At 43.0% G+C, this 21258-nt stretch overlaps 1 protein-coding gene across 7 annotated transcripts in view; it reads right to left on the reverse strand.

Moving 5' to 3' along the window:
* LOC112252740 (fibroblast growth factor receptor 2) overlaps nucleotides 1-21258 on the reverse strand; it is a 104479-nt gene that overhangs the window by 4206 nt on the left and 79015 nt on the right. For all 7 annotated transcript variants that reach the window (XM_024424253.2, XM_024424251.2, XM_024424250.2 and 4 more), the window contains 2 exons: nucleotides 10541-10611; nucleotides 575-712 (listed from right to left, as the gene is read on the reverse strand). In XM_024424253.2, the coding sequence (XP_024280021.1) occupies nucleotides 575-712; nucleotides 10541-10611 (209 nt within the window). The remainder of the gene's footprint in view (nucleotides 1-574; nucleotides 713-10540; nucleotides 10612-21258) is intronic.

Genomic DNA, 21258 nt, shown 5'->3' on the forward strand with positions numbered 1-21258 from the left:
AGAGAGAGAAAAAGTCCTGTATTATATATTTCCAAAGTACATTCCTTGTCACCCATTAAACAGACTGCTGTTCTTCTCTAAAACACTGTCAAAGTGGGTGAGATGATTAAGACTGATTTCTCTGAGCCTAAGTGTCCAGATATGAACCAGACAATCCAAACACAGAGCTATGCAGGTTCTATTTCTCTGTACTCTTTAACGTTCAAGACTGATGGACGCCAATGCCAATCCTATCCTAGGTCTGTCTGTCTGTCTCTACTGTGGGCTTCACTGTTTCCAGTACAGTGTGAGAACATTAGGCCCTACAGTACCGGTGTAGGCCGCAACATTGTTTTCTGTGTGACTGGACAGGCCCCATTGTGAATGAGGACATTGATACAGACCCAGGCCAGATGTGTAGGGTCATTGATCTGATGGAGATGGGGTGAGGGTGGGGACTCCAATAAGGTTTATGTGTGTTTGTGTGCGTGTGTGCCTGCCTGCGTGAATGCACACATTCGTGCTTGTGCTCCTGCCTGCGTGCATGCATATGTGTGTGTTTGAGATTTAAAAAAAGATAAAGATGGTATCATACAGCTCGTTGGTGCAGTTGCCAGGCTTGTCCATGCGATGGCCCTCTTTCAGCAGCTTGAAGAGCTCTTCTACGGGGATGCCGGGGTACGGAGAACCCCCCAGGGTGAAGATCTCCCACATTAGCACCCCAAATGACCAGCTGGGAAGAAAAACACACACACACCAGTTCTCAATTTCAGCCCGAACCTGATGGGGCCCAACGGGTTCGGGCCGGGCCTGTGTTTTCAAAAAAATTTTCATGGCCTATATATATAATTTTTTTTTTACAGTGCGTGCCTGTGTGAATGGCAGCCCTCTCTCTCTCTCTCCTCCGTCAGCTGCAGGAGAAAGTACAAGATGTATTGTGTTGTCCGTTGGGATGAAGCTGCTATCTAATTAGTTATTCATTTGTTTCTTGCTTGTTTCTCTGACTGAAAAGTTATGTTACCGAAATCCCTCATTTGTTGAGACTGCAAAAACATTCCCTATTCGCTAAATGTGCCTTCCCTGCTATGCTGTTAGGCCAATAGCTAATAATATCCAGAACATGTATTTATTTATTATTTAATTATTGTTGTCTTAATACACAGGCCATAGCCTAATTATCCAGAACATTTCATTTTAAAAATAAAAAGCTTGAGTGTATTTAAAGGCATGACTGAATGACTCATACTTATATAGGCTACTATAGTACTTAATAATAATAATACCAATTATAATAATCTTAAGAAGAAGACGAAGAAGGAGAAAGTGGGTAAACCGAGTGCTGTGTGTGCCACTGCCAAACAGGTGTTAGATTAAAAGTGTGTGTTTTCTGACTGTTTGGAACAGTGTAAACAGCACCTAACAAATTATAAGAAATCCCAGAGTCTGTTCTAATGAAAAAAAAGGTTTTATTAGACTACAAAGATTAAACACAGTCGCATTCCTACAATTGCTGACGTTGCAGTTTACCTGTTGAATTATTCAAGTCTCCCTTTGTTATTTCATTTAAAAAACTAAGCCTACTGATGATGATATTAGCATAGTATTATTATAATGATGATGATAATAATAGGAAGAAAGCGATCAAGAAGACAGAGAGTGTGTAAAAGCTGGGCCTATTATAAAAACAAAAAAATATGTTTGTTTGGAACAGCGTAAAACAATGCTGAATAATTTTTTGTTTTTAAATCACAGAATCTATTCTAATGAAAACCATTACTAAAATCTTTACTACAACATGGCAAAGTGTAAAAACAGTGGAATTCGTGAAATTGCTTTATTCAACATACATTTTATTCAAACATCTCATTCCAAAATCATGGGCATTAATATTAATATGGGCATTAATATGGAGTTGGTCCCTCCTTTGCTTCTATAACAGCCTCCACTCTTCTGGGAAGGCTTTCCACTACACGTTGCTGTGGGGACTTGCTGTGTGGACTTGCTTCCATTCAACCACAAAAGCATTAGTGAGGTTGGGCGATTAGGCCTGGCTCACAGTCAGCGTTCCAATTCATCCCAAATTCATCCCATTGTCAACAGGAAAGGGCCTTCTCCAAACTGTTTCCACAAAGTTGGAAGCACAGAAACGTCTAGAATGTCATTGTATGTGGTAGCGTTTTGATTTCCCTTCATTGGAACTAAACGGCCTAGGCCCAAATCATGAAAAACCGCCACAGACCATTATTCCTCATTATTCCTCATCCACCAAACTTTACAGGTGGCACTACGCATTCGGGCAGGTAGCGTTCTCCTGGCATCCACCAAACTCAGATTCCTCTGCTGGACAGCCAGATGGTGAAGCGTGATTCACCACTTCAGAGAACGCATTTCCACTGCTCCAGAGTCCAATGGGAGGGAGCTTTACACCACTCCAGCCATCGCTTGGCATTGCACATAGTGATCTAAGGCTTGTGTGCGGCTGCTCGGCCATGGAAATCCATTACATGACGCTCCCGACGAACGGACCTTTGATGACGTTGCTTGTGCTGACGTGTCCACATGCGTTTGTATATATAGTGTAGCTTACATGTGGTTGTGGTTGTCTGAGGCAGTTGGAGCTCACGGAATCAAACAAACACTTAACCAGGCAACAGAAGCAGCATCAGTCTAATTTCTGAAAATATATATGGATGTTTTATAAACTCTGAGTCTACATATAACAGTTGATTAGGGCTTTTCCCCCTCTCCTCACTCCGCTTGATGATGTCTCTGCCACATTGTTGTCAACACCAGTGTAAGTGAATAACCTTCTGGTTAACTTTAGCAAAATAGCAACTTGGTCTATAAATCTGGCATTACATTTCTTGCCTGGGCTCGGGCTTCAGCTCATCGGGTCTGGGTCAGACCAGGCTTCAATTTTCAGGCCAGATGAGAACTCTAATACACACATATTCAACATGATTGATTTCATCACTATTATGTTGTTATATATCCATTGATACATACATACATACATACAAGTATGTAAATTGATAGCGATGAAAGTATGAGACTTATTATTATAATATATTTTTTCCTCACAAGATTTCCACAAGTACTGCTAAGAGAACCAAAGGGTTGAAGGGTAACTGTTTAAAGAACCCACAGCTGCTGTCATTACATTGATTCCATTAATTAAAATGCTAAACATCACCTATTAAAGTTCTCACCTAGCAATAATTTAGATGTACTCAGTTTGACAAACGGATGTTTTGTGTAGAGGTGGTGGGGAACAAATCAAATGTAATTGTATTGGACACATGCACCGAATACAACTTTACTGTGAAATTCTTGCTTACGAGCCCTTCACAACGATGCAGACTTAAAAATAAGAAAATAGGAAACATACAAATAGTATCACAAGAGGAACTATATACAGCGAAAGCAATCCAAGCGTTTGTGTAAGTTTATCGATAGCATAACATAACATTATGTACACTAAGCATTAAGTAGCTAGGTCACAAAAATCAGAAAAGCAATCAAAAAAATAATTTACCTTTGATCTTCGGATGTTTTCACTCACGAGACTCCCAGTTACACAACAAATGTTCCTTTTGTTCCATAAAGATTATTTTTATACCCAAAATACAGACGTTTGTTTGTTGCGTTATGTTCAGAAATCCACAGGAAAGAGTGGTCACGACAACGCAGACGTACAGTGCCTTGCGAAAGTATTCGGCCCCCTTGAACTTTGCGACCTTTTGCCACATTTCAGGCTTCAAACATAAAGATATAAAACTGTATTTTTTTGTGAAGAATCAACCACAAGTGGGACACAATCATGAAGTGGAACGACATTTATTGGATATTTCAAACTTTTTTAACAAATCAAAAACTGAAAAATTGGGCGTGCAAAATTCTTGGCAATGAAAAAATGATTGTGATAAATGAGCCATCTGATTCAATGAATGATGGAGCCGAGTTTGCCTTTTTTCCCAAAATGTAAGTTAAGGTCCACCAAAGCCGTTTACTATCATTCTTTATGTCACTTAACTTTGTTTCATCGTGTAGTCTCTTCTTCTTTTTATTCAGTTTAGTCACATGGTTTCTTAATTTGCAATACGTTTGCCAATCGGTTGTGCAGCTTGACTTATTTGCCATTCCTTTTGCCTCATCCTTCTCAACCATACAATTTTTACAATTCCACAGGGATTTAAGTTTTTACAGTCATTTTCTTAATGGGTGCATGTTTATTAGTAACTGGAATAAGCAATTTCATAAATGTGTCAAGTGCAGCATCTGTTTGCTCCTCATTACACACCATGGACCAAATATTCTTTACATCAACAACATAGGAATAACTACAAACCTTCTTGTATGACCTCTTATACACTATATTAGGAACAGCCTTTGGAACTTTGGTTTTCCTAGATATGGCTACTATATTGTGATCACTACATCTGATGGATCTGGATACTGGTTTGAAGCTCATTTCTGCAACATTAGTAAAGATGTGATCAATACATGTTGATGATTTCATTCCTGTGCTGTTTGTAACTAACCTGACTGATAACATGAACCAGGTTGCAGGCACCGGTTACAGTTTGAAGCTTTTTCTTGAGTAGGCAGCTTGATGAAAGCCTGTCAATATTTAAATCACCCAGAAAATATACCTCTCTGTTGATATCACATACATTTTTAAGCATTTCACACGTATTATCCAGATACTGACTGTTAGCACATGGTGGTCTATAGCAGCTTCCCACAAGAATGGGTTTTAGGTGAGGCAGATGAACCTGTAGCCATATGACTATTTAACATGACATCCTCTCTAAGCTTTATAGGAATGTGGTTCTGAATATAAACAGCAACACATCCACCATTGGCATTTCTGCCTTTTCTGTAAATGTTATAACCTTGTATTGTATCATCAACAGTATTATCTAAGTGACTTTCAGAGATATGAATGTCATCAGTTACTAGCAAATCATTGATTTCATGAACCCTGTTTCTTAAGATACATATGTTAATGTGGGCTCCCGAGTGGAGCAGTGGTCTAAGGCACTGCATCTCAGTGCTAGAGGCGTCACTACAGACCCTGGTTTGATTCCAGGCTGTATCACAACTGGCTGTGATTGGGAGTCCCATAGGGCGGTGCACAATTGGGCAATTTGGGTGGATCCTATCCTCATAAAACGTGTTTGTTTCAAAAAGGTATTGAAATTGTCAACAAAAGTTACACAAATTGAGCTGCAATCATGTAGCCAGTTGTGAAGAGAAAGAAAATTGAACGCTAAAGCTAAAGCGTTCAATGCCACGAAGCAGAGCCAGATATGATGGGTATTTTATTAGTGTCTAGTAGATAGTCAATCAGCTCTTTATAATGTCATTAGCTACCCTTCATAATGTAATTAAAACCCACATGGACTACAATGGAATCGATTTCCATGTCCTGTTGTAGTACATTCGGGAGTAGCTTAGTAATGTAATTTACTTGAGCTCCGGGATAGGACATTGTTTTTGCACCAGAAACGGTCCCATTTCTTACCATGGAGCTGCCCAAAATCACGGCTGGTGAGAAGGATGAGGAAATCCGCCCACTCTTCACAGGATTCGGATATCCCCAGCGCTGGGAACCCCCAGTGATGAAGGTGCAGCAAAATCAGGCTCCAAGACGGCAAAACTATTCGTTGTTTGTATCCGCTCCAGGCCTCTCGTTGGGAGTGTAGACTGCTTTGCGATTGGCTACTGTCTTCAGCTTCCACGGCTCGTGACATGCGACCATCGTTGATTGCCATGCTCCTCTTGGTGTGCTCCTTCGACTCCGCTATCAGATGGGGATCTCCGGGCAACAACGGCCAGTCGGATGACGACAAATGACAAGGCGGAGATTCATCCAACAAGCGCGAACGCCATCCAGACACCGGCGTAGAAGAGGTTAACATTCCACTCTGTGCTTTCTCCAGTTTCTTACGTAGGCTGGCGATCTGAGTAATCAAGGAAGCCACCTCAAGCGTATAATCCTCGGCAAGCAAACAATTGCCGCATTGGAACTCCGAGTGATCCGGTTTGTACCGAAACAGAGCGTAGTAGATACAGCTCCTACAGGGCTGGAACAGTTCATTTATTTCTCCAGACAAAAGGGCTCCATTGCAAAACTCATCTGGGACTAACTTTGTTAGCTTGATGGCTAGCAGCTCTGTCAAACAGGCTATTAAGTGGCATTCCGGGACAAGAAATAGCAGGACTAGCTGTTAAAAGCAAACAGCATCGTGGAATCCATGCAAAAACAAGTTCAGTATTTATATTGAACAAATATTGGTTAACAAATTGAGTGTTTCCAGCATGCAGTGTTCAGCTGCGCACATTGATGATTTCACTGTGTGATGACGTGGCCAAGCAAGCTGTCATGTGCCTTTTACTGAGGAGTGGCTTCCGTCTGGCCACTCTACCATAAAGGCCTGATTGGTGGAGTGCTGCAGAGATGGTTGTCCTTCTGAAAGATTCTCCCATCTCGACAGACAAACTCTGGAGCTCAGTCAGGATGACCATAGCGTTCTTGGTCACCTCCCTGACCAAGGCCCCTGTGTGCTTGGGGACCTTCAATGCTGCATAAATGTTTTGGTACCCTTCACCAGATCTGTGCCTTGACACAATCCTGTCTCTGAGCTCTACTGACAATTCCTTTGACCTCATGGCTTGGTTTTTGCTCTAACATGCATTATCTGTGGGACATTATATAGACAGGTGTGTGCCTTTCCAAATCTTGTCCAATCATTTGAATTTACCAAAGGTGGACTCCAATCAAGCTGTAGCAACATCTCAAGAATGACCAATGGAAACAGGATGCACCTGAGCTCAAGTTCGAGTCTCATAGCAAAGGGTCTGAATAGTGTTTTTAATTTTTAATACATTTACAAACATTTCGAAAAAACTGTTTTTGTTTTGCCATTATGGGGTATTGTGTGTAGATTGATGAGGAAAAAATGAATTTAGAATTTTAGAACGAATTTTTAAAAAATATGGAAAAAGGGAATGGGACTGAATACTTTCCGAATGCACTGTATATAGTCTTGTGAGTGTGCAGAGAGTCAGTGCAAGATATGGCCAATGCAGATAATTAAATGGTTACCCGGACTAACTATTTAGCAGTGTTATGGCTTGGCGGTAGAAGCTGTCTCGGAGCCTGTTGGTCCGAGAACTGATGCTCTTCTGGTACCGCTTGCCGGACGGTAGCAGAGTGAACAATCTATGGCTTGGTTGGCTGGTGACATTTTTTGGGCCTTCCTCTGACATCACCTGATATAGAGGTCCTGGGTGGCAGGGTGCTAGGCCACAGTGATGTACTGGGACGTCCGCACCACCCTCTGTAGAGCTTTGCAGTCGAGAGCGGTTCATTTGTCATACCAAGCTGTGATGCAGCCAGTCAAGATGCTCTCAATGGTGCAGCTGTAGAACTTTTTGAGAATCGGGAGGGCCCATACCAAACGTTTTCAGCCTCTTGAGGGGTAAGACGCGCTGTCGTGCCCTCTTCACGACTGTGCGGGTGTGTGTGGAGCATGTGATGTAGATGCCAAGGAACTTGAAGCTCTTGACCCGCTCCACTACAGCCCTGTCGATGTGGATGGGGACGTGCTTTCCCCTCTTTTTCTTGTAGTTCACGATTAGCTCCTTGGTCTTACTGACATTGAGGGAGAGACTGTTGTCCTGGCACCACACTGCCAAGTCTCTGATCTCTTCCCTGTATGCGGTCTCATCGCCGTTGTTGATCGCCGTCATTGATCAGGTCCACCACTTTCGTGTCGTCAGCAAACTTAATGATGGTGTTGGAGTCGTGCAGTCATGGTTGAACAGGGAGTACAGGGGAGGACTAAAGGTGTCAGCATGCTTGCATACTCCCTTAAAATACCTTTGGTCGAACAACAAGGAAAACGCGGCATTAGTACGGTTTGTCTATTTTGAGATGCCGTAGCCAATATACACTTCCTCAAAATAGTCAGAATGAATCTAAGATCATTAATTTTGACATTTTTGCAGAGGAGATCTTAGTTGCGTAATTTTACATTTAAATAAGATGTTTGGTGCAGTATTTCTTAATGAAAAAATGTGCATGAAAACAAGTTGTCTCTTGTTGAATGACAACAAAGACGTTATTGAAAAAGATCTACTGTTGACCAATTACCAACGAAGGGGCTTAGACTTTGGCTCCGAGCTTTGGCTTGCCACCAATAAAAAGATGTGCGTGACCAAACAGCCTGAAAAAAATTCCTCACCGAAGTCCAAGACAAACAAAATGTTGTCATAATATATGCACAAACTCTTCTGAACTGTTTCAGCTGGGAAGCATGCAGACGCCTTAAGCACACACCCCTGAGGGGCGCCCGTGTTGATGGTCACCGTGGCAGAGGTGTTGTTACCTACCCTCACCAACTGGGGCAGCACATCAGGAAGTCCAGGATCCAGTTGCAGAGAGGTTTTGGTGATGAGCTTGGATGTGCTGTAGCAGGGTGTAGCTATCAATGCCCTCTTTCTGACCTCCCTCCGGTAGCCCGCACCACCCCGCGGCACCGACCCGCTCCTACAGCTGGTGAGTGCTGGCATCAAAGATGCCCTTTGTCCCAATACTGGACAGTCACAATGTCACACTGGCCCCCATTGTCCAGTCACTAGTCAGAGTGACACACCAAAACAAACAGTGAACTGGACCACCCACTCAGAGATAACAAGGCTAACAGTATAGATTACTATTTATGTAATGGATGACTGTGTTAATAGCTAGCTCACTTCTACTGTACTTTGTCACTGTATTGTACAGTGTCCGGTCATTATTACAACATTCATTTAAAGCATCAATAATACCCTGATATTGACATTCATCAATAGCATGCTGTATCTACATACGGTGATACACAAGATCAATGTTTCCCCTAAATTAATTTAACAGCGGGAAAGATCCTAGGGGAAATATTGGAAGTGTTGTCTGTTTTCAGTGTATGGCATATCTCAACAAAACAATCATTCATCATGGCAGTGTGTGTGTTTGGAGCAACAAAGAGTGTATTATAGCACACGCAAGGAAATGCGGCACACACACACACACATACATACACAGAGCTACAAGCCTACGTTAATGACCCAAAGAGGACATGACACAGACACACCTTTCTTTTATGTAGTCCTGCGGGTATTTCTCCATCCATCTGTTAACATAACTGGCCCTGAATTTGTTCTCTCCTATCTCCCACCATATCTTTCTGTTTGTTTACATACTCCTCTGCTCCATTCAATGGCACTTTGTATCCATCGCTCACCTCTCATCATTCCATTGGCCCATGTAGGTATACACACAAGCACTCTCTCTGTCTCTCTCACACACACACTAAGGTAGCATACAACAGGGGAATGGGGGGTGAGACTGGTCTGCTAACTAGCCTAAATAAATTAAGCTTATGCAGAATAGCATACTTCTGTGGCTCAAATCAGTGCACACTGTTAGCTGGTTGGGCATTTCACTCTAACATTTTCCTTGACAAACAACAGCATGTATATGAATTGTAAAAAGCAGATCAAAACACATACATCAGACCATGGGGGTATTACTTCATCCAAAAGAGACATCATATACTCATTTCATCTGATGTCATGCTATGGATCAGTTTTTGCTTAAAGTGTGATTCAGATGGGGCTACTCTTTTGTTCTTCGGTTTCCTTTTTTAGAGCAAGTAGTCCTTGAAAGAGATGAGGAAAGGAGGAAAGACGGGTCTGCTGCCATTCACTTTCGAGATGAATGAAAATAAAAACAGAGGGGGGAAAATAGGGATTATTTTGTTCATGGAAAAGGCCCCCGAAAAAGATGAGCCACATGTTCAAAGAATGAAGACTCAAGACTGAGAGACGAGTGTGTGCAGAATGGGTAGAAGGTGAGAGAGGAGGCCTAATTTGAAGGTTGGGGGCGAGGTGGTATTGTTGCATTCAGTTATGTGTGAAAGACTTGAAGGAGGTCTACGGGAGACTTCCGAGCAGGGCAGGGCAGGGGGTGGGCTCTGGCCCCTTCCAGAGGCTTTGAAGACAGGCAGATTAGTAACACAGCATTGGCTGCAAGTCTAGCGTGAAACTTTCACTTTTGCCACAGACCGGCCGGTACACAACCCACCCCCCCCAAAAATACCACCCCCACCCACTAACTCCACCACAATCAAAACACCTCACTGACCTCCTGTACCCGAGCCCCCACCACCATCCCACCCTCTTACCCCCTCGGTCTTGCTGCAAAACAATTTGCATTACAGAGCTACAGCCAGTGAGTGTATAGGCCAGGGTTGTGTTAATTAGGGCACACAATGACAAATGTTTTAAAGTGTTTTGCAACTGAAAACGAATATAAAAGTTTTTTTATTGTACAGGTCTAGCTAGTCCCTCCCGGTTTTAATTGTTTTTCTTGCCTTAATGAACACAGTCTAGGCTGAGTTCCTGCTTTTAATAAAATTATGTTAACCCAATGTGGAATACACTTTGAATTGACGTCTGTGCCCAGTGGACTGCATGGGTGTGAGAGAGAGTAAAAACAAGTTACAGTACTTACACATCGCTCTGGTGAGTGTACACACGGTCGAAGAGAGCCTCAGGAGCCATCCACTTCACCGGGAGACGACCCTGAGGACAAACCCACACAGGTGAGAGGTCAATAGGTCACAGGGTTGAAAAAGTTATCTATGCGCAAATAGACATCCTCTGGGGTATTTTATGACCAATATTTATTCGCCAATCATGCAGTTCTTCCAGGTTCCTGGTATTCCCAGGAATATCATTTAGATCTGGGAATTTATTTTTATTTAGGATCCCCATTAGCTGACGCTATTATGTCAGATAATCTTCCTGGGGTTCAACACTATAAAGACATTAGAAACAATTACCTTTTACCTTAAGACATTACAAACACTTAACAAGTAGACATTAAAGAGCATTAAAATACCTTAGAGGTAATACATCTAACATTCAGTGGGATTAGTATCTGTCCAGTCATGTGGTCGATCGCAGTAGATATTTTTTAATTGTTTTCTTGAAGTTGGATTTACTTTTTGCCTGAGAAATGTGACTTCGTAAAGAATTCCATTCGGTCATGGCTCTGAATATTACTCTAGATTTGAGATTCGTCCTTGGTCTGGGGGGTATAAGGTTAACTTGCCCATCTGGTTTGGTGGTGGTTATGTTCGTTACTTGTATACACTAGTTGGGCAGAAAAAAACATTGGTTTCTTGAATATTACTACCCCCCCCAAAAAAAAAAAACAGGAAGCCATGAGAGATTAAGATGCATTCGGTAGATATTCATATGGTTAGCGCAATGAAGTGCTAATCAGGCAGCACTGTTTTGCGCTAGGTTTTTTGCAGCAGATGACCATATGACTGGACAGTACTCTAGGTGTGATAGAACCAAAGCTAGAATTCCCTGATTAAGAGTGCTGGATGTTACATACTCAGAACATTTTCTTGTTATAGCAATGCCCCTACCTATTTCGATTACAAGGTTAACTATATGTTCAAACCAGGATAAAGCTGCGTCCAATGTGACACCAAGTAGTTTGGTCTTATGACCTGCTTCCACAGGCTACCCATCCATCAACAAGTTTAATTGTAGGGTCACCAGCAAGCATTTATCTTGTACCAAATACAACACATTTTGTTTTAGAAATAGTCAACACCAATTTGTTAACGTTAACCCACTCAGACACTGTCCTTAGTTCTTTGTTCAGTACATTTGTGAACTCATTATATGCTGATGCAGCGCTATACATTGTAGAGTCATCAGGATACATAACCACTCTTGCTTTATTCATTACTGAGGGTACAGTAAATCATTAGTAAAGAAGTGGGTCTAGGCAGCTAACTTGAGGAACACCAGTGTAAATCTTTACTGTTCGAAAAGCTACCACTAAATAATACTTTTTGCCTTCTCCTGGATAGATAGCTTACCATCCAGAATAGAGCAGCATAACATTTGAGTTTACCTAGCAACAGTTCATGATCCATTACATCAAAAGCAGCACTAAAGTCTAACAACACTGCACCCACAAACTTCCTGTCATCCATACTTTTTAGCAAATCTGTCAGAGCCCTCCCACTCACTGCAGCGCTAGATAGAACTTTGTAGAATAACACCCAACTACGAAAAATATAACAGCGAAAATACTCAATTCTATGTGATCAATTTGGGTCGCGGGTTCACAATTTGACCTTTTCTGAGATTTCTGCCAAGCAAGGAGGAAAGGAGCCGACCTAATCCCATATCCCAGTCACACTTTTACCTTGCAACCCCGTTGGACATACTTTCACCTGCCAATCAACAGTGTCCATCTTCCCTCTCTGACTGTAGGCTACATCCCTTGTTGCATGTTGCCAGATCATTACGGCAAAATATATCTACTAAAATGAGAGGGACAGACTAGTGAGTGCGCAACATAACGTCCACTTCATAGGATGACACATATGGGCTAAAAGGATCCTGTTTAATGTAACAAATGTTTCATTAGATTGTAACTGCCACGTGTGCTCCCTCTCCGGCCTCTAGGTACCAGGCAGCTCGTTATGGCGTACACCTCTTGCCATCGTTACGCGCACCTGCGCATCAGCGGGGGTGACCAGTCCGCATCAGCGGGGGTGACCGGTCTGTTCCTGATCCCCGGGATCGTCCCTTGGGTTGGCGTCCTGCGGCTGGAGCCGACAGCGCTGGGGAGGGGGTACTGTCAGATATGCTCTCTCTCCGGCGCTCTAGCTCGCCATGCTCCTGCGTCTCAGCCGGATTGGCTGCGCCTCTGCAGAGGTGACCGGTCCGCTCCTGTTCCCTGGGATTGTCATTTTTGTCGGCGTCCTGCAGCTGGAGCCACGCGTCAGGGAAGGGGGTGCAGTCACGTGTGCTCCCTCTCTGGCCTCTAGGTCACCAGGCTGCTCGTTATGGCGCACACCTGTTACCATCGTTACGCGCACCTGCGCGTCGTCCGACTCACCTGGACTCACCTGCCCTATATATATATATGCACTCCCTTTGGTTCCTTCCCCAGGTGTCATTGTTTCTGTTTCATGTCTATGCATTGTTCAAGGTTCTTGGTTTGTATTATGTTCATTTTATTAAAACACTCACTCCCTGAACTTGCTTCCTGGCTCTCAGCGCACATCGCTACAATAACTTTCCTACAGTAGCCAGCTGCCAGTGAACATATCCTTGTAAATACATTTCTGCTGCTGATATCATCAGCCTAGGTACTGATGCATGCATCTATCGAAATGGTAACTGTGGTAAATACTTCCCAAAGTTGTGTCAAGTTGGCTGGATGTCCTTTGGGAAGTGGACCATTCTCGATACCAGTCCATCTGGCACCTCCTAAAATGTACCTTACCATACCCGGCTCAAAGGAACTTAAATATTTTGTCTTGCCCATTCAATACATGTCTCAATTGTCTCTAGACAACAACACAAATCCTTTCACCTCTCTCATCTCCTCCATCTACATTGCAGTGGATTTAACAAGTGAAATCAATAAAGGATCATAGCTTTCACCGGGATTCCCCTGGTCAGTCTGTTATGGAAAGAGCAGGTGTTCTTAATGTTTTGTACACTCAGTGTATAATCCATGTATTGAGACTTTTGCATCCTCAAATGAGTCTCTGATATTGCTAATACATAAATGGTATGACGACAAATTTAATTAACTGTATTCCTTAAACTGCATTTATTCATACTGTATGAGCAATCAACAGACCTTTCTTTGGTTCAGAGTATTTGATTGGACGAGCATGAACCAGCAGATACTCAGTCAGTGTGTGTGTGTGTGGGGGGGGGGGCTGAGATTACTAACCCAATGGTGTCTTTCTGTCACTCCTCATAGGCCCTTGGGAGAAGGGTGAACAATCAGTTTGTCATACCGCAGGTAGGCTATGTCCCCACATTCTCCCGCAGCATTCATAGCTGGCATGAGTTATTCTCTTCTTTGGTGGACTGCCTCAGAGAAATCCTCATTGATGAAGATGCTGGACCCTTTAAGGGTTTTCGCTCTTTCAAGAACCTCAAGCTTGTCATTGACCCTGAAGGACTTCACTACAATCGTGCTTCATTCTATAGACAGAGGACTCCTGATATCTCCAGGAGTTATATGTATATATTTTTGTTTCTTGATCTGATGTGGTCTAGTTTTTGCTAGCTAGTAGTCTTTTTGCTAGCGAGGGCCATCTACTCTAAGTGCTGCCTGTCTTCCCAGTGGCCTACTTGGTGTGTGAACTGCTGACTGATCATCGTTTTCAGATAGTTGTTGACACATCAACCAGGATCAAGGGGCAGGAACTGTGTGACTTTCTTTGGCAATCAGTGGCTGTTTAGGTGGGGAGTGGTTTCACTTCTCCTAGGCAATCAGTGTTAGCGCTTCAGTCGCCCCTGGTTTCTCAGTCGCAGCTGTAAGCGGCGGTCAGGTCAGTTTTGTCACAAAACAAAGACAGTTGGCAAAACAAAAACAGTTCTGCCAAGTTGTTTGAGGAAGGCGCCACACAACTCTCACTTGAGTATCTTACCTAGATTTTCTAATGTTGCTCTTTTGTAGCTTTGTCAACTATGTGTGTGTTTTCTATACCTGTTTGCACCTCTCTCGGCAGGCTTTACAGACACTCCCCACCCCCTGGCTGCAACCCTTCTAATTTAGTGTACCCTGCGTGCACAACCCATGTGCAATTCCGGGTCTCTGTTAGCATTTGGAACAGCCAATTTGCAGTCAAGAACGCAGAGTTCATCTCAGCCTATACTTTTCTAGAGGCTGCTGGACCTACTAATCTCACTGCAACCCCCCACCCCTTCCAGGACTCTGATCACTACTTAGTTTCCTGTTCTATCTCCCTTTCCACCAACCCTAACCACTCAGCTCCTATCCAGATGGTCATGTGCCGTCACAATCTTTGCTCTCTCTCTCCCACTACACTCTCCTGTTCTATCCCATCACCGCTCCCTTCTGCTAAATCCTTCTCCCTCTTGTCTCCTGATTCTGCCTCTTCGACCCTACTCTCCTCCATTTCCGCATCCTATGACTCGCCCTGTCCCCTTTCCGCTCGGCCCTCCCCTCCTACTCCGTGGCTGAGTGACTCATTGCAAGCTTACGGAACAGGGCTACGGGCAGCTGAGCGAAAATGAAACTTCCGGAGGACCTATCATCCTTTCACTCCCTCCTTTCTACCTTCTCTTACTCTATCTGCTGCTAAAGCCACTTTCTACCACTCTAAATTTCAAAGCTTTACCTCTAACCCTAGGAAACTCTCCTCCTCCTCCCTCTGCGGACGACTTTGTCAACCACGGACAAAAAGGTTGACGACATCCGCTACTCATTCACTAAGCCTATTGAGTCCACTGGTCTCAAACACACAGAACTACCCTACGTCTTGACCTCTTTCTCCCCTCTCTTTCCAGATGACATCCTGCAACTAGTGAGGTCTGGCCACCCAGCCCCATCCCCTCCTGCCTTCTCCAGACCATCTCTGGAGACCTTCTCCCATTCCTCCCTTCCCTCATCAACTCATCCCTGACCACCAGCTGCACCCCCTCTGGCACGAGTTTCTCGCCTTTTCAAGAAACCAACACTCGAACTCATCTCACATCTTTTCTTTCCAAAACACTTGAGTGTACTGTCTCTGATCAACTTTCTCGTTATCGCTCTCAGAACGATCTTCTTGACCCTAACCAGTCAGGCTTAAAGACTGGTCACTCAACCGAGACTGCTCTTCTCTGTGTCATGGAGGCTCTCCGCATGGCTAAAGCTGACTCTCTCCTCTGTTCTCATCCTCCTAGAGCTAACCGCGAGATCTAACAATCAGATCATTTTCTCCACCCTCTCAGTGGTGGAGAAGTCTATGCACACTCTTGGATTTGCATCCTACCTGGCAGGCCGCACCTACCAGGTGACGTGAGGAGGATCTGTGTTTGCACCACGTCCTCTCACTACTGGTGTCCCCCAGGGCTCGGTTGTAGGGCCTCTCCTCTTCTGTCTATACACCAAGTCACTCGGCTCCATCATATCCTCACATGGTCTCTCCTATCTCTGCTATCACCCCCCTCCCTCTCCCCCAGATATCTCAACTTGGATTTTGGCCCACCACCTCAAGCTCAACAAGACGGAACTGCTCTTCCTTCTGGTGAAGGCCTGTCCGCTCAAAGACCTCTCCATCACGGCTGACAACTCCAGTGTTGCCCTCCCAAAGTGCAAAGAACCTTAGGGTGACCCAGGACAAAACCCTGTCGTTCTCTACAAACATCAAAGCAGTGACTCGCTCCTGCAGGTTCATGCTCTACAACATCCGTAGAGTGCGGCCCTACCTCACACAGGACGCGGAGCAGGTCCTAATACAGGCACTTGTCCCCTCCCGTCTGGACATCTGCAACTTGCTGTTGGCTGGGCTCCCTGTTTGTGCCATCAAACACCTGCAACTTATTTTCAACCTTCCCAAGTCCTCTCATGTCACCCCGCTCCTCCGCACACTCCACTGGTTTCCAGTCGAAGCTCGCATCCACTACAAGGCCATGGCGCTTACCTACGGAACAGCAAGAGGAACTGCCCATCCCTACCTTCAGGCGATGCTCAAACCCAACTCAAGCACTCAGTTCTGCCACCTCAGGTCTCTTGGCCCTCCAAAGCTCTACTGTCCTGGCAGCCCAATGGTGGAACCAGCTTTCCCCTGAAGCTAGGACAGCAGAGTCCCTGCCCATCTTCCGAAAACTTCTGAAACGCTACCTCTTCAAACAGTATTTTAAATAATCCTCCTCTTCACCTCGCAAGTTATGAACTTTGTCTCTGATTCTGGCCATATTTCACTTTGACTTTCCTAGATACCATCTATTACAATATTATTTTGCCTTGATTGACCCGCCAGGTAATCAGCTTTCCCAGATAGGGTTAGGAGGCCCTCATAGATGGTGATGATATCCGTCCTCATAGAGGAAACGTCATGATGATTAACATTATATCTGCCCCTACCTTTTTAATACACCTTCTGAAATAAGTATATTTTCTCCTAGACTACATCCTCACCATCACCAACTGTCTATGGCCCATGCGGTTGTGGGTGGTTGTTTCAACTAGGCTAGGTTCTCTGCATTATAGTATGTGTAATGAAAAAGCAGCAGGCTGTGCTATGCTCTACAGTGGGAATGGGACGAATGCTACTGGGGGTCTACTATGAAGATGACAAGCACTCTGCTCTCCATCTCTTTCAGTATCTGTCCCTCTCTCTCTCTCTCTCTCGGGCTGTTTGGACAAGTGGCTATGGAAGTGAAGGAACAAGAGAGGCACAGAGCCACTCTATAAGCACTGCATTTACTGATGGTCTGGGAACCTCCAATCTCTGCCAAGACTGAGAAGGGAGGGAGGGAAGTGTTAACTCGAAATGACAACTGGGTTCCAGTTTAACAACGTTTACTTTGGTGTTGCACGGTACACCGACCCTTCGGTACTTATTAAATACTAGAACACGAATAACGGTTCGGAACTAGACGTTCTGTTACTTTCGGTACTTCAGTCAAATCTGTCTCACGTCATAGACTCGATCCATCAATCTGTATGTCTAGTAATTTGTCTGAATCTTAACGGGGCCGTAGTAAGCCAGCCATGCTTGCACTTGCAGCTGACAGTGCAAGCCACTTTTGAGGAGCAAGCGAGAGGAGAGAGAATGCAGACAACATGGCTTCTTCTAAAGAAGATATCATACCTCCATGCCCGCAGCTTGTTGACAAAACTGTCTCCAGAAGTGAACTATGGGAATAATTTGCTTACAGAGCAGATGAGGGCCAGCCCACTGAAACAACTGAGCAAAAGGTGTTACAAAGCAGTGCAGTGCAAGGGAGGTTTAGTTCTAAAACAATGTATGAAAAGTTTTTTTTTTTTTACATGACATTCGCATTATAACATTCTACTAGCAACTACATTTTAATTATTTGTAAGTGTCAATGACATGAATATATGAATATAAAAATATTTAACACCATGCATTTACAAAAATGTCTAAACCTGTTTTTGCTTTGTCATTATGGGGTATTGTGTGTAGATTGAGGGGGAAAAAACTATTTAATCCATTTTAGAATAAGGCTGTAACGTAACAAAATGTGGAAAAAGTCAAGGTCTGAATAGTTTCCAAATGCACTATATATAATAAATGCACTTAGTCCAATTTGTCATACCCCATCAGAACCCTAAAAATATGCTTGTTCTACTCAATTGTTTCTAAACAAGGTCATTTTAAACAGATACTGTTTAACCTCTGAATATGGATAACATTTCAATTTTGTATCCATAGCTCACCGATTTTTTAAAATGTTTTTTTTGTTGTTTTTCTTTTTTGTTGTTGAGTGGTTACATTTCTCCACCTCCAATTCCTCAGCTTTTGAACAAAACACTGGTTCCGTTCTAAATCTTCATCATGCTTCATATTTCGTGGGACTTGCGATGCAAAATTCCCGGGTTTAACTCGTCATCATACCTCTGACTTTTTATTATTTAGCACGCAACTCTTACACTGTTTAAGCTAGAAATGCTGTTGCAACTTTAAGGTACAGTGGGGCAAAAAAGTATTTAGTCAGCCACCAATTGTGCAAGTTCTCCCACTTAAAAAGATGAGAGAGGCCTGTAATTTTCATCATAGGTACACGTCAACTATGACAGACAAAATGAGAAGAAAAAAATTCCAGAAAATCACATTGTAGGATTTTTAATGAATTTATTTGCAAATTATGGTGGAAAATAAGTATTTGGTCAATAACAAAAGTTTCTCAATACTTTGTTGTATACCCTTTGTTGGCAATGACAGAGGTCAAATGTTTTCTGTAAGTCTTCACAAGGTTTTCAGACACTGTTGCTGGTATTTTGGCCCATTCCTCCATGCAGATCTCCTCTAGAGCAGTGATGTTTTGGGGCTGTTGCTAGGCAACACGGACTTTCAACTCCCTCCAAAGATTTTCTATGGGGTTGAGATCTGGAAACTGGCTAGGCCACTCCAGGACCTTGAAATGCTTCTTACGAAGCCATTCCTTCGTTGCCCGAGCGGTGTGTTTGGGATCATTGTCATGCTGAAAGACCCAGCCACGTTTCATCTTCAATGCCCTTGCTGATGGAAGGAGGTTTTCACTCAAAATCTCAAGATACATGGCCCCATTCATTCTTTCCTTTACACGGATCAGTCGTCCTGGTCCCTTTGCAGAAAAACAGCCCCAAAGCATGATGTTTCCACCCCCATGCTTCACAGTAGGTATGGTGTTCTTTGGATGCAACTCAGCATTCTTTGTCCTCCAAACACGACGAGTTGAGTTTTTACCAAAAAGTTATATTTTGGTTTCATCTGACCATATGACATTCTCCCAATCTTCTTCAGGATCATCCAAATGCTCTCTAGCAAACTTCAGACGGGCCTGGACATGTACTGGCTTAAGCAGGGGGACACGTCTGGCACTGCAGGATTTGAGTCCCTGGCAGCGTAGTGTGTTACTGATGGTAGGCTTTGTTACTTTGGTCCCAGCTCTCTGCAGGTCATTCACTAGGTCCCCCCGTTGGGTTCTGGGATTTTTGCTCACCGTTCTTGTGATCATTTTGACCCCATGGGGTGAGATCTTGCCCCAGATCGGGGTGATTATCAGTGGTCTTGTATGTCTTCCATTTCCTAATAATTGCTCCCACAGTTGATTTCTTCAAACCAAGCTGCTTACCTATTGCAGATTTAGTCTTCCCAGCCTGGTGCAGGTCTACAATTTTGTTTCTGGTGTCCTTTGACAGCTCTTTGGTCTTGGCCATAGTGGAGTGTGACTGTTTGAGGTTGTGGACAGGTGTCTTTTATATAGATAACAAGTTCAAACAGGTGCCATTAATACAGGTAACGAGTGGAGGACAGAGGAGCCTCTTAAAGAAGAAGTTACAGGTCTGTGAGAGCCAGAAATCTTGCTTGTTTGTAGGTGACCAAATACATATTTTCCACCATAATTTGCAAATAAATTCATAAAAAAATCCTACAATGTGATTTTCTGGATTTTTCCCCCTCATTTTGTCTGTCATAGTTGAAGTGTACCTATGATGAAAATTACAGGCCTGTCATCTTTTTAAGTGGGAGATCTTGCACAATTGGTGGCTGACTAAATACTTTTTTGCCCCACTGTATGTAGACTAGCCATGACCAGTGTGATTACGTAACTTAACTCTAAGCCAGGGTAGTTTAGCTATTAGATTTTAAATTATAAGACCCCTTGAAGTATAAAAATATATATTGTATGGAGAAAAGAAATTGGCCTTACTGCTATTAGCCCAAACAAACATATTGAATAACAAATTCACTGAGATTTAAGAAAGATCAGGAAACACATTTGTATGTATTTAATCCTTTTTTTAAACAAATATCTTATTTTGATAAAGTTACAGCTGTTTTAGCAACCACAACATTTTCTGTAACTTTCAATAAACAGCTGAAATTTTGAACACTTCCAACGTTTTGTCTAACTTGTTGGAGAGGGTGCGACACTTTCATCTCCTTCTCCGCTATTCAAATCTGTTCACGGAACAAAAATATCCCCTACGGATCTCATGAATTAACACATTAACACATTTTTCCCCCATCCGTTTCCAAACAACTGTCGTTTTGACCACTCCCCCCGGACAAGTCAGACAAAAACAGTGTATAAAATCTTTCTCTGCTTTTCAAAACTGAAAAAATATTAGGAATAGCTTCGACCAATCAATAGATAATGCTGTTTTAGTAACACACCAACTGATCTCTCTCTAGATGCAGTACGTCATGTCAGAAGCTAGCAGATTCATTATTTACCAACAACAGCTGCTAATTCCAATAAAATGACATCAGGTTTTGAAGTTCACTTTCCTTGCTTTGTCTAACAACACTATCATGAATCTAGCAAATACGTTTTGTGGGTCAGATTTAGGGTCATGCAAAAGAATGGACTGTTAATTAACATAAACACGCACGCATTAGGAACATCTACATTTTAAAAAGTATAAAATCCATTTATTTTAGGCAGGTCTAAAGAAACATGATATGAAGAAAATGTATTTCAGAAGAACAGTATGCGTTGGCCTACTGTATGTTATTTGACTATGTGCCATGGCATAAGCTGTTGGCTTGTTCATTTAGCAGACAATATATGCTCAAGTCCAATGCCATTATTTCACATTATATTTAATTTTAATTTTACCTTTATTTAACCAGGCAAGTCAGTTAAGAACACATTCTTATTTTCAATGACGGCCTGGGAACAATGGGTTAACTGTCTGTTCAGGGGTAG

This window comes from Oncorhynchus tshawytscha, linkage group LG06, assembly GCF_018296145.1.
Source record: "Oncorhynchus tshawytscha isolate Ot180627B linkage group LG06, Otsh_v2.0, whole genome shotgun sequence".
Classification (NCBI taxonomy): domain Eukaryota; kingdom Metazoa; phylum Chordata; class Actinopteri; order Salmoniformes; family Salmonidae; genus Oncorhynchus; species Oncorhynchus tshawytscha.